The sequence below is a fragment of the Coenobita brevimanus genome, chromosome 22, assembly GCF_032717465.1.
Source record: "Coenobita brevimanus isolate Jiangsu-jjx chromosome 22, ASM3271746v2, whole genome shotgun sequence".
Classification (NCBI taxonomy): Eukaryota; Metazoa; Arthropoda; class Malacostraca; order Decapoda; family Coenobitidae; genus Coenobita; species Coenobita brevimanus.
This window is the reverse complement of record NC_136975.1, coordinates 4,310,001-4,324,048: the sequence shown is the minus strand read 5'-3', so window position 1 is coordinate 4,324,048 and position 14,048 is coordinate 4,310,001. Positions and strand designations below refer to the sequence as shown.

At 43.7% G+C, this 14,048-nt stretch overlaps 1 protein-coding gene across 1 annotated transcript in view; it reads right to left on the bottom strand.

Annotated features, from left to right (window-relative positions):
- Hrs (Hepatocyte growth factor regulated tyrosine kinase substrate) overlaps positions 1-14,048 on the bottom strand; it is a 91,473-nt gene that overhangs the window by 43,067 nt on the left and 34,358 nt on the right. Inside the window, exons 8-9 of the mRNA XM_080266760.1 lie at positions 2,606-2,739; positions 632-791 (exon numbers count right to left, since the gene is read on the bottom strand). Of these exons, the coding sequence (XP_080122886.1) occupies positions 632-791; positions 2,606-2,739 (294 nt within the window). The remainder of the gene's footprint in view (positions 1-631; positions 792-2,605; positions 2,740-14,048) is intronic.

Here is a 14,048-nt window from a genome sequence, read left to right as displayed (position 1 = left end):
TATTCAGCTCTGACGGGACTCATCACAGCGAATAGTTAATGCACATCATTACTTGTCTCTTTGTCCAGAGGACTCTGTTTAGCTGAATAACATCATACAAATGACATCTTCTGGCAGAATGACTTGTTCCTGAAAAGCCTGGTAGTGAGATTCCAGTTAGCATATCCATTTGTCTTATGGCCAACTGTAGGAACTAAAAGACTACTGGTACAAGTGCTGTGTAATATGTTACACATATCCCAAGTAATGCTGAACCTACCAGACTATCTAGAACAGATTATTTCAACCAAATGTCTCTCTATCTACCTACTGCCAGATGCCATAATCCAGCAAGGGGTGGCCACAAACAAATCACCTCCATGTTGCCATGTCCAAATGTCCATTTTCTCTATTCAATCAGGCAGGTTCCAAGCATGCTGGGTATGTAGACTTCAAATACTGTAATTACAATCCTTATAGTTGGGTGACTGGAAAAGAGGATGAGCTCTATCACTAACCAGTAAAAAAAAAAAAAAAAAAAAAAAAAAAAAAAAAAATCCTGTGTCTGGCTAACAAAGGATTCTATATCTAGTCAATCACAAGACACTGTTACCAAAACACCAACTCTGAGTTGGCATGCGCCTTTACCCACCTCTCCCACTTTGAATGGCTCAGACTTCCCTGGAGACAGCACCTTACTGGCTGTGATTGGAGCTGATGGTTGAGTTGGAGAAAGTGTACGTGTAGTCTCAGTCTTCTGCTGCGGAGACTGTTGTTGCTGGTGCTGCTCCCAGTAGGAACGGTTTAAGTATCTGAAAATAATTAAAGGTAGCTGTGCACAAAAATCTCTCTTTTAATGTCTGAGCTCACTCACACATTGAAATCAGAGTCCTCCCTGTGAGAGAACTTCTTGACATGAGACACATGACAATTCTATATACCAGCCTGTGCTAATGCACAACACCAATCATTATATGACAGAGCCAGACAATGCAAGAAGGCACATAAAACCAACCCCACACAAACTTTACCAGACCTCCTTCAACTACACCCCACCTCCAACCATGCCAACACTTGAAAACACCTACATATTCATTTCACATGCAGGGCAATACACTTCAATTAGAACACTATACCCTGTACTATACAGTCTGTCCTCGTCTAACACGGTTAACTGCTTCCGCACCCCTACTGTGTTAGAGAAATTTTTTTATACCCCATAAGTTTAATCTACTAGAAAGCATTAATATGGTTCAAAAAATTATAAAAGAGTATTATCATAGTTAAATGCCACATTTTATCAACCTTATGGGAGGATAGGAGGAGACACATTATGCCAGAGAGGAGGTAGAGGGGAGAACACTGGTTAAAATCCTTCAAAGTCAATAGCACTTATAACACTTTTCACATCATCTATGTTATCCATGGCTTCTTCCTGCTGGTATTGGATATCCTCTTCCTGGAGTTCAGCAGTTGATGCATGAGTGGCTGGGAGGTAGATGATGCCCGTTGGCAAGGCAAGGCAACGCTCCTATGATTCATCTCAACACTGGTCGCCCGGTTCAAAAAACCATGTTAGCTTCATCAATGGCTGTTAGTGATATTGCTTCCGGAAAATTGTCTGTGTTAGACCATTTTCATGTTAGGGAAAACTGTTTTAGACAAGGATAGACTGTACTATACTACCTGTATCACAAATGACAATTGTCCCACTTGCACAATATACCTACAAAACACACACATACTAGAGCACTGCAAAATACATGCCACACTAAGGAACATACAGAACAACCCCATACTGACAGTCGCTTACTTGCTGTCGATGGGTCTGTTGGGCCGGGACTGTGCAACAACACCAATGCTCTCCTTGTCAATCTCTGACTCCATTTTCTCCACATACATAAACACCTCAAATTACTTCTCCTAATGCTTTTCTGCAAAGCCACATCAAGACTGCAATGCTCCTTCATTTTTCACTTGTCTGTCTTTCTTTCTACATAACTCTACATGGATTTCTCAAAAACTCATTTCTCCTCCTCTCACATAATTATGACTTGTGTCCTCTTTATATCTTTCCCCTTCACAAAGAGGAATTCAATTTACACACATACCCACCCACTACCATCTTTCACTTGACATTTCTTCTTTTCCTCTCCATGAACACTCATCATACTATATTTTTTAGCTCTTCTGTCTCCCCTGTATTGGACTGGATGTCACCTGGAGCCGCAGCAACAACAAATCCCCCAAAGATAGCAGGATTTTCTATTTCCCTTATTTTACCTAATGACTCAGGGGCAAGAGGGGCAGTCAATAATCTTGTGTATGTTGCAATACTACAGCCTAGCCTAGAGTACCTACCTACACCACAAAGGGAGTAATGCAAGACTAACTTCTGCCACTATTACTACAACTAGATTATGTAAAGTATCCAAGGCCATATTCCTGTTCATTATGGAGGTTCCCTTGCACCTCTTCCTTACCAGTTTACTTCAGCACTGACATTGACTTAAATGTTACAAAAGAATATTACAGTAATGTGAAAAAGGCATAATACAGTAAAACTGCTACGAAAGAGATGTTAGGAAGCCTCTAAAGCGAATACATTCTTCAGTAGCTAACAAACCTGGCCAGCTCAGGATCCATATCGTCCTTCTCATGAGTTAACTGAGGAGCAGGAACAGGAGCAGGAGAAGCAGGAGTAGGGGACGACTGCTGACGCCAACTCCCCCCCAAAATGTTTGATGTGGCTCGCAGTTTCTGTAATACAATACACGAAACTGTATCTGTTTTTCACAGTAAATACAACTTAATCTTTTGGACCTTTTCAACTTCTCAACAACTTGTGCAATGTCCTCATTTTAACACACAGGCTCCTGTGATTAAACTCATTAGTAAGTAATCAATAATTTACTGGCATTATATGCAGCACACTACTTGAACTGTTCTAACCATAAGTGTTAATATACTATTAAAGGTACATCATAAAACACTGAACTTTGGGTGATAATGGCCAGGACTCTTGCTCTGTGTTTGTGTGTGTGTATATCTATCCATCATCCAATCCTATGACGCCCCATAAGCAGCATAGGAGCCCAGGACTAGGCAAGTTGATCCTGATATTTAAGATTAGAGTGACCACCCTCATTCATCCCAGAGTGGCATTAAGTGAGCAATAAACCCCAAACATCCCTTGGATATAAACTTACACGGGCTCAATTCGATTGGAGCGCCTTAATTACCCACTACACCACCAGGTTCCATAATTTGGTTATATGGTTACCACCTAGCATAGTAAATGGTTTCCTGGTGTACAGGAGACCATTTGGTTTGTCACTCAGTGTAGAGTCACCCACAGGCAGAATGAAGAGGAAAGATTGAAGGAAAGAAAGACAAATGAGGGGGTGTAAACTCACCTGCAGGCAGAAGGAAAAGGAAAGAAGAGAGGAAAGGGCAGGCACTCAATGCAGCACAATACTAATACACAAACATAAAACACTAGGATATGTAAAAAGTATATAACTATGAACATGCAGCAACAAGAAATTACTGTAATGCATTATAACACTGACAGTAAAACAAAAACATTAACAACAGCCATCCCATGCCTCATGCGTTCGGTGTTTGCGTGCGCGTATGTCTGCATCAGAGTGTGTGTGTGTGTGTGTGTAAAGCAGTGCACTCAACATATGAGGCCTGAGGTGGCCGTTGTTAACGTTTTTGTATTACCGTAAGTGTCATAATGCATTAATTTCTTACTGCAGCATTGATAGTTACATATTTTTTACATACTGGTATCCTAGTGTTCTATGTTTGTATCAGTAGTGGGACCAAGGACGTTAAGCATGAAATCAGCCTGAGATGTACTGCATATTAAGAATGACAGGTGGGGGGTTCTTGGGTAAGGGTAAGGAGGAGGGTTGGGAGGTGGGGTAAAGGCAGGTCGAGCTCATTTCGTCCCCCTTCCCCCCTTCCCTGGGTATGCAGGGGTAGGAAGGGGGCATCCCCAGGATGAAAGTAGTGATCATGAATGTACACACTGTACAGTATTTCTAATGTTTTCAGAGGTCCCTCCCAATAGTCCGAAAAAAACAATACTCCAAAAGACCCTCGGTCCCCTGCCATTTGGACTACATGACTTTTACTGTAAAGTATGTACATATGTATACATACAGGTCCTCTCCCACTTACGAAAGGATGACTTACAAATTATCACACTTATGAATTGTCCTTTCAGTAAAATACAGTATTCAATAAATTACATGGAATTTCATGAGACATTCAACACTTTGTTGTAAATCTGGGTTTGTGTTAATGATTTTGCCCAACTGTAAGCTACTGTAAGTATTCTAAGGATGTTTAAAAGGTTTGGTAGGCTTGGCTAGGCTACGATGTTTGGCTGGTTGTGTTAAATACATTTTCGACAAAAAAATCGACTTACAAGAAGTTTCTTGGAATGTAACCCATTTGTACGTGGGGGGAAAACCTGTATATATACAGTATATATATATATATATAAAAATATATATATATATATATATATATATATATATATATATATATATAAAAATATATATATATATATATATATATATATATATATACTGTATATAGATATATATATGTATACATGTATACATAAACAGTAATTCCTTGATATACGATACCCCTAGATGCGATACCCCGGCTTAACGATGGGGGTAGAAATACCACCATACCCCGCCTAACAATGGCCAAACCCTGGTTTAACGATGGGTTATAATCTTTTTATTTTTAACTGGTTTTGATGATATTTTAGACTAAAATTGTGTTTAGGTTGATTTATAAACTGTTTTTAGATTCTATCTATCTATCTATAGCCCGACGCCCTAATCCCGCAAAGGGTGGCCGCAGACAAAATGCCTCCAAGTCGCTCTGTCACCCACCATTTGACTACCCTCCCCCCAACTCACCCTCCCCTCCCTCATATACCTCTCAACTCCATCCCTCCACCTCATCCTCGGTCTACCCCTCCCTCTCCCTCCCTCCACCTCACCTACATACACCCTCTAAGTCAGTCTTTCATTCTCCATTCTCTCCACATGTCCAAACCACCTCAATTTCTCCTAATCTTCTCAACCACATCCACATCTACCCCACAACGTTCCTTCACTTCTTCATTCGTCAACCTGTCCCTCCACGTCACTCCACGTGCTCCTCTCAAGTAACTCATTTCCACTGCTCTCACTCTTGACTTGTTCCCCTCTTGCAAGGTCCTCGCCTCGCTTCCATACGTTAGGGTAGGGATCACAATACTATCATGCAGTGACTTCTTAACTTCCATACTCACCTCCCTATTTCTCATCACTGCTTTCAGTGTACCAACAACCTTCCTTCCCTCCTGTACCCTTTCACGCACTTCATCCCCCAAAGTTCCATCCTTACTCATCACACTACCCAAGTATTGAATGCACTCACATTCTCCATATCCTCACCATCCAACCTCACTGCACACTCTGTGACTTCATTCCTCTCAAACACCATAACTTTACTTTTGTTTACATTAACTTTCAGATTCCTCCTCCTACACACTGTCCCAAATTCATTCACCAAACCTTGCAACTCCCATTCATCTTCACTCAACAATACTGTATCATCAGCAAACAGCAACACCGGAATGTGTTTTAGCCATAAATGGGGAGAACATTGTCATTTTGGAGTACAGTTTACTAAGCCTGATTTTTCCAGACTTATATTTAACGATTTTCACATTTTATTTGTTGGTTTTAGTGAGTTATTTACATGTGTTAGGCTTAGGTTACCTTCCCTGACAGCTGTTAGGCCATTTAGAATCGCATTAAACTTGTTTTTGGGCTCATTAGGGTGGGTTCTGGGCTTGGTTTGGGGGTACACCCATGGCTGGTAAATGCTCCACATTACATGTTAAAAGTACCCTGACATACGATACCCCGCCTAATGATGGGGTTTTACCTAACCAATCACACTGTTAAACTGGGGTGTGCCTGTAGTTACTCTTACCAAGATATTGGAAGTCTCATATGGGCTTTCATTTGGCAGCATAACTTTTGACCTTGAGTGACCTTGAAAGGTCAAACAGAAGATCAAGGATTTTCAGAGGGCGTAACTTGAAAACATTTGCGCCATTACCTTAGACTTTTATTGTGCACTGATGCTAAATGGCAGAAATGAGTATGCATTTAATAGCAATAGAGTAACTGCTGTCGGGGCGAAGTTTGTTGTGCCTGGAACCCCCCCCCTTCCCCCCCCCCAGGTCTTACTACTAGCTGTCCGTCATTACACTCCTAATACATGCTGATACAAAGATCCCATAGCACAAAGGGAGAGCCCTCTCATTGCCAGGAGGGGCAACAGCTCCCTGAACTTCCTCCAACCACTCCTTACCCTAGCCACAGAGCTACCTCCAGCCTCACCTCCACAACATGTCTCCAAGTAAAAAAAGTCTTCAACACCCTCAAGATATATTTTACTGTCAGCATATCTATATTTCTTGTACCTATGAACGTCTCTGTATCCTGGTGACACGGTTTAAAATGAGTACAGTGGGTGCAGAAAATGAGATGTGTTAATGTTAGGGGTAGGGTTGTGACAGGCAGACCGAAAAAGACCTGGGACGAGGTCATTAAGTGTGACCTCATGGATTAGAGACTGAATAGGGAAGCTGCCAGAGATCGAGCAGCATGGAAAGCCACCATTAGGTGACCACGGCCAAAGTATGCAAGCATGTTGGAGTCTTTATAAAAACAAAGCAAAAAGAACAGTACTGTATTGCTAAAAGTTGTGGCATTGGTTACAATATGACAATTTTCTTCCTACTATACATATGTGCCATGATCCATACATGATGACTGGTGAGAGTGCAGTGATCCCTTGGTTACTGTGCACTTCATTATAGCAGTTTTTATTATCCCTGCTATATGAAGGTCTGCACTCCTGTTGTTAACATGCTAAAAAAAAAAAAAAAAAAAAAAAAAAAAAAGTTATTGCGCAACAGAGCTGGTTTCTGCCAACAGTATTGGTGCAGTATCTGTGGTTTCTGATGGTTTGGAGGGATTCAAAGATTAGGTCCTTCTTGAAGGGTTAATCCCTGGTGGTGAAGACCACTACTTCTCCATCCCTAACCTACCCCTTACCTCAAGCTCATCTCAGGTCTCTCTAAGGAAGATGTTTCTTCCTTACTGTACCCTTTTATCACTTTCTATTAACCTAACCATGCCTATGAGAGTTTCTGATACATACCCTAACAGCATTTATGTATTTAGCGGGCATAATCTGTTGTAAAAGGGAAAATTGGGTTGGCTAGTAGGATGCCCAGGGAGATGGTAGCTCAGTTGGTAGAGAGGTGGCCTGCAGTCCTACTGGACCCAGGTTCAAATCCCCACTAGGACAAGGAACAGTTTAAGGATCTGAATTTAATAAAAGCAGATTTTACTGATCTACCAGAAGCCCCGCCGACATGTCGTAAAAATACCCCTGCTAATACCAATACACCAGTCCTGTATGAGACAGCCCTATCATGTATTCAATATGGACAGTGGGTGTTGGCAATGAAGTGGTGACATGTTGAGGTGTATGGAATGTAGGACTACTGGGCCTTGGGAGCCGGCTGTGAAACCTATGCTCAGAGTCAGACACACACACACACACACACATACACACAGGTTAAATCCGATAGGTTCTGTGCTTTTATCATCATGCAACTTCATTATCACACACAAGACTCAATACCACATGCACGATAACTAAGGGATCACTGAACAGTACAAAGCACCCATATACAGTACATCACACCCACACTATCGTTTTCGTTTTTGAAGGCTCCAACATGCTTGCATGCGTCAGCCTTGGTCACCTAATGGTGGCTCTCCATGCTACACAATCTATTGCAGCCTCCCTCATCAGTCCCTTAACCCTGAGGTCACATTTAATAGCCTCATCCCATGTCTTTCTCAGTCTACCCCTCACAACCCCACCCCCAATATTAACACTTCTCACCCTCTGCACCCAATTATCATCCCCCATCCTCTCCACATGCCCAAACCACCTCAATCTACCTCTCCTCATCACAACTTGTGTACAGTAATCCCTCCTTGATCCAGATGTGCAGTACCTGGACCTGTTCATTATTCGGATATTGGACCTTGGCTCTATTAACCCCTAAAACACGGCTGTGTACGGGCAATCCCCCCGCTGTGGCGGGGTTGTAGCGGGGTCTGAGTACCTGTGGGAAAATATTTGCCAAAAATCATAGATTAACCCTAGAGCATTAAAATTTTTATGGCATATAGTACTTACATTCAGCTTTCTCCTGAGCCACATGTTGAGCCTTCGTTGACTACCAAAGGACTTGTGAAGACTTGCAAAGTTGGGTAACAAAGTCTTCACTCTCACACCTCCAGAAACCCGGTTTTCTTTCTACCACAGCCTCAATCTGTCACAGTACACTTTATACAACAACGTACAGGTTGTTTGGAATCCGTATTTGTAAATAAGCACTGAAAATAAGGCTAAAATGAACGGAGCGCACGGCCGACATGCAGCGCGGTGGCGATCTTCCCGTCACTATTGTCACATTTGCCTTTTCTCGGCAAAAAACACGTACAGTATACTAAATTTTTTTTCATCATAGGACTTCGCAAACGTTTGCCTGTCACTATTACAGCCATAAAAATCACTGTCACTGCCAGTATTGTGGATTGGGACTGAGGAAGACCACCGCGGCGCGAGTTTATTCAGCCTTACGGCAGGCACTTTATTCTCGCTCCTGTCGGCCACTCGCACTTCATTTCTATCGCTCACTTTCACTGTATCTGTTCTTTTTTTTGCCTTATTCATCAGTGTCACTGTCCAGTGTTATAAAAATAATATTTTCTACACAACAAACTGTCACTGTCAGAACATAGAATAGGAAAATATGCTTTCATCTTCTTACACTGGAGTGACTGTCACTCGCAATACTTATATTATTACTATGTACAATTATTTACACCAAAAAACACTGTCACTGTCAGTGCTTTTACAAGTACATACACTAATTTACACTCATCAGGCTGTCACTGTCAGCACGTAAAAGAAAACTAAACAATATTATCACTGTCACTCTCAGTATTATTTCAAAGAATCTTACCCTTATTTTCAAAATCTACTTAGGCTGTGGTAGTCAAAGAAACACGGGTAAGCACAGAGGGGAACTCTGCACTCTTTGCACTGCAAAGAGGTGACCCTAAAGGTTCTGTCCTGCCTGGTAGTGTGGCTGCACACATGACACCTCCTCAGTGCTTTCCCCCTCTTTGCAGTGGCTGTCAGTGGCTCCAGGCGGTGTCGCTGAAGGTAGGCCATACACTGTAGGCGGTCTGGAGGTGTGTGAGGGTGGCGTTTGGGACCTGTTGAAAGAACCTGGCCGTAACGCTGAAGCAGCTGGTAGACACAAGTCTTGGAAAATTGTCTGAGAGAGTAGTTGGCTGGCTTCCTGTTCTTGATTTTATACAGGATGAAGGCGTTCAACATGCACATATCAATCAAGTGCAAGAACACCTTCCTGTACCAACGACGATTTTTCCTCAGGCAGTCAATCTCTCCAATCATCATATCAGACTTGTCCACCAGCCGCATATTGACGTTATAGTCAATGACAGCATCAGGCTTCATCACAGGCTCGCCAGTCCTTCTGTCGACCTTCCCTGTTGCCAGCATTTCCCCCTTGTGTACTGTGGTGAGCATGTTCACGACTCTCTTATCATGCCACCTGATCGCAAGCATCTTGTCAGATTTCTTCAGGTGCACGTCTCCCCGCTTTGACTTTTCAGCCTCGGGGAAGGCAGGGTAATGTGCCCTTTTGCTTCTGACAGTGCCACAGGAGCCGACGCCGTGTTCAGAAAGGTACTTGGCGAGTTTAGGAGCGGTATAGTAATTGTCCGTATACAAGACATGATTCTCGCCAAAGTACTTTTCCAAAAGCACTTTCACCACAGAACCAGAGAATCCAAGGGGGTCAGTCTTATCCAAATCGACATTGCTGGCGGTGTAATTGACGAAGTCAAGGATGAACCCCATCTTGCAGTCGCACAGCATGAAAAACTTGATTCCAAAGCGGTGCCGTTTGCTTGGAATGTACTGGACGAACCGAAGACGGCCCCTGAACAATACCAAGGACTTGTCAATCACGACTTTCTTGAAAGGGCGCAGGAACCTTGTAAACTTATCCTTGATCATGTTCAGGATTCCCCTCACTTTCCATAATGGGTCAGTTTGGGAAGGCTCATCATTGTTCGCGAAGTGAAGGTAAGTCATCAGCTGCCTAAAACGATCGCGGCTCATGTATTTATTGAAAATGGGTGTTGGGCACAGCTCGTCGGAAGTCCAGTATTCTTCTAACTTGTGTTTCCAGTTGTGCGGCATTAGCAACATCAATCCAATAAATACAAAAAGTTCGCGGATCGTAAGAGGCACCCATGCTGCCATCCGCGACGTGGATGGCGTGGCCGCCTCACCTTCTCCTTCGCGAACTGGAGCACATTGCCCCTCGTACCTGTTTGTCTCGGTACAGATGTGCTCCATAACCTTGTTGTCAAGGAAGGCCAACAGGTAGTCAAGGCATTCACCATCCTCGTCCACAGGGAAGTCAGCCTGAAGTACACACCCACTGTCGTCAAAGGGCAGATCCTCCGGCACAAAATCTGATCCCTCTTACCACACGAAGGCATCCAGCGTTCCCTGCCTAGGCTGGGAGGTGCTTGGGGCGGCGGGGGGTGAGGCAGGTCGTGTGGGAGTGGGTGAGGCAGGCGGTGCGACAGTATGTGAGGCAGAGGCTATCCCAGGTCGTGTTGGTGTTGTGGTGGTGGGGTGGTGGGGACATTATCACTGGGATCAAGGTCACTCGCGGTGGCGTGACTGCCGAGTTGCCTAGTGCGAGTTCCCTCCCTACGAGCTAGCCTTATACTAGGGGACAAAGTTTTTGCTCTACCAACACGAACACTAGGCCTACGGAAACCTCTAGAACGTAATGTTGCACGTTTACTTCCCTTTCGAGGTGGTGAAGGCGACTCCGACGACTCAGGAGACAGGGCAGCAGAGGAGGAGGACGAGAGAATAGGGCTGGGAGTACGTGGCGGGCTTGCGGTGGCGTGACATGGCGTAGGGACAATGGCGGTGAGCTGGGGTCACCGCTCCTTTTCCGTTTTTCCCCCTTCCCATACTCAAGGCCCCTTCTCACAGGAGCCTTCCCTGCTGAGGTGCTGGGCACTGACACACTCTCCTCCGACACAGAAACAATCACTTCTGGCCCGGACTCTGCACTGGATTGTGTGTCAGACTCAGCCAGGCTCGACCACACACCGACGTCACTGCCATAGTCCATTGAGGCTTTCAAAAGTTCTGAGGCTATTGCAGTCACTTAGGCCCTTAGTAGTTCCTGGTAAGGTTTTGAAGGGGGTTGAGGTCACAAAACCCTTTTTCGGAGGGCTAGAAGGCACAGACTCGGAAGAGCTCGAGTTTGACATGGTGTCACCGTGGCAGATTTGCGTGGACTGACGCTATTCTGGGGCAAACCGCGCGAAAAAATGACAGTGTGACAACGGAGGAAACAAGCGTTTCCCAACAGCAAAAAGTGCTTGTGAGATGACGGCGCAGATTGACACGTATCAGCCGTCCGCGCGTTGCCATATCGCACGACGAGGGAGGGCCGCGCATCGGTGCATCGGTGGGTAAAAAAAATGATACTTGGCAACAACCGAGGTCAGTAGTACAAAGGTCAAGTGTGCTAAACGTAGCTCACGGGTGGCGGGACTGATAGACAATACCAGCTGGAGCCTGCTTGCCCGCGGTTATTCAAAATTAACTCAAATCGCAAACGAGACGATCCGCCGTTCTGCCCTTTGGGCCGACCGTCGCAAATGCGACGATCCGCGTTTTAGGGGTTAAACCATTATTCGAATTTACTTGCCATTATCTGGACGTGAAAGTCCCAGAGAACTTCGGCCGGCCAGCCGACATGTTCAAACATCCGGTATCATGGCCACTGGGCTCGAGCTGTGAGTGGGAAATAGGCGGAAACCCACAACCAGAGCTAAAATGTCTGTCCACCCCTGTAATAAATGGCTGAAGTTGCGCGCTGGTCCGATCACTTCCAACGAACCTCCAGCACCCGAGTAATAAGACCGTAACCCACAAGCAATGTCAAAACGTCCATACGCATCCCCACTGAATGTCCAAAGTTGTTTGGCCAACAGGCCAAGCCTTTCCCAACTGCCACCACACACTGAACACAGACCACAAACCAAGAGTACATGTTCAGTGACAGCGGCTGTCCGCCTCTCTACTGAATGTCCAAAGTCGCCTGGTCACCAAGAGTCTTGTTTCTGAATGGCCAACACGTGTTTAACAGACCATAAGCCACGAGTAAATGTATAGTACAAGCGCCCGTCCGCCTCATGACAGAAGGGTGAAAATCCTGCTCAATGCCTTGCTTCTTCCCCCCTCCTGGCTTGCCCCTCACTCTCTCAGTCCCTCCCCTCCTTTGCAATGATAGCAGTGACTTGTGAGTTTTTATAGTTTTTTGCTATTCATTTGAATACTATTGGTCGTATCGAAATTCCAAAGTGAGTACGAGAAAGCTCATGAAATTCTGCATCTAGACGTGTGCTTAACTCTTGGAAGGTGATGGCAGGATTTTGCACTAGGATGATGGGAAGTTATATGAAGGATAGTTTTACTCTGGAACACTATTTATTCTCTCTGCATTTCTGTAATTTTACTCATCAGTTTTCTGTGCTTTTATTAGCTTATCCTAAAGTATAAACACCAGTGAAGATGACCAAATACCATTTATAACAATTTAACCAATTTCTGGTGGTATACAGTACTCCCTCTTTTATCTGGACATAACAGAGCCAAAGGCATGTCTGGGTAGTAGCAACATCCAGATAATGAAAACTATTCCCCTACCAAACCCAGACCCTACCTATATCTAACCTCCAACCTATACCTAACCTATTTGTACAGTACCTATGCTTAATTTGGCAGTGTTTTCTGGTCATTCAGGTATATTTAGACATCAAAACACACAGAGAAATATCCAAAGTAATGCTACACACCAAGAAAACCATGCAGAAAAACCACTGAAAACCAAAACACACCCTACCTATACACTTTTGTATGTACAATACCCCTCATTTGGCAGTGTTTTCCGGTCATTCTGCCATATTTTGACGTCAAAACACCCATAAGATTATCCAAAATAATTTTCAACAACAAGAAAGCCATTAGGGAAAAAAAAACACACACACACACACACACACACACACACACACACTGAAAACCAAAAAACACCCTACCTATTCATTACTGTATGTACAGTACGCCTCCTAATTTTGGCACTGTTTTCAGGTCAATCTGCCATATCAAGACATCAAAACACACAGGAATAACCAAAGTACGGTAAAGCTAAACATCAAGAAAACCATGAAAAACAAAAAACACCCAACCTGTACACTGCTGTATATACGGTACCCCTCCAAATTTTGGCACTGTTTTCCGGTCATTCTACCATACCGAGGCACCAAAACACACATAGGATTATCCATATTAATGCTAAACCTCAAGAAAACAATGCATAACCAACAAAAATCCACAAAAAACCTGAAGACGGTCTGAAAAACAGTTATCTGTGATGAGTCATTGCTCCCTTGGCTCAAAAAAAAATTCCACGTCCAAATATACCACCAGAAATTGGTTATATTGGTATAAATGGTATACCATCATCTTCGCTGGTGTTTATACCATAAGCTAAGCTAATAAAAACACAAAAAACTGGTAAGTAAAAATACAGAAATGCAGCAAGAATAAACAAGATTAAAGTGTTCTGGAGTAAAACTTACCTTCATATAACCTCCCACCATCCTACGGTAAAATTTTGCCAGCACCTTCCAAGAGTTAAGCATATATCTAAAGCTGAATTTCATGGGCTTTCGCAAGGATTTTGAGGAATTTCGGTATAACCAACAGTAGATGAATACCTATAAATTGCAAAAAACTTTGAAAACTCACGAGTCAGT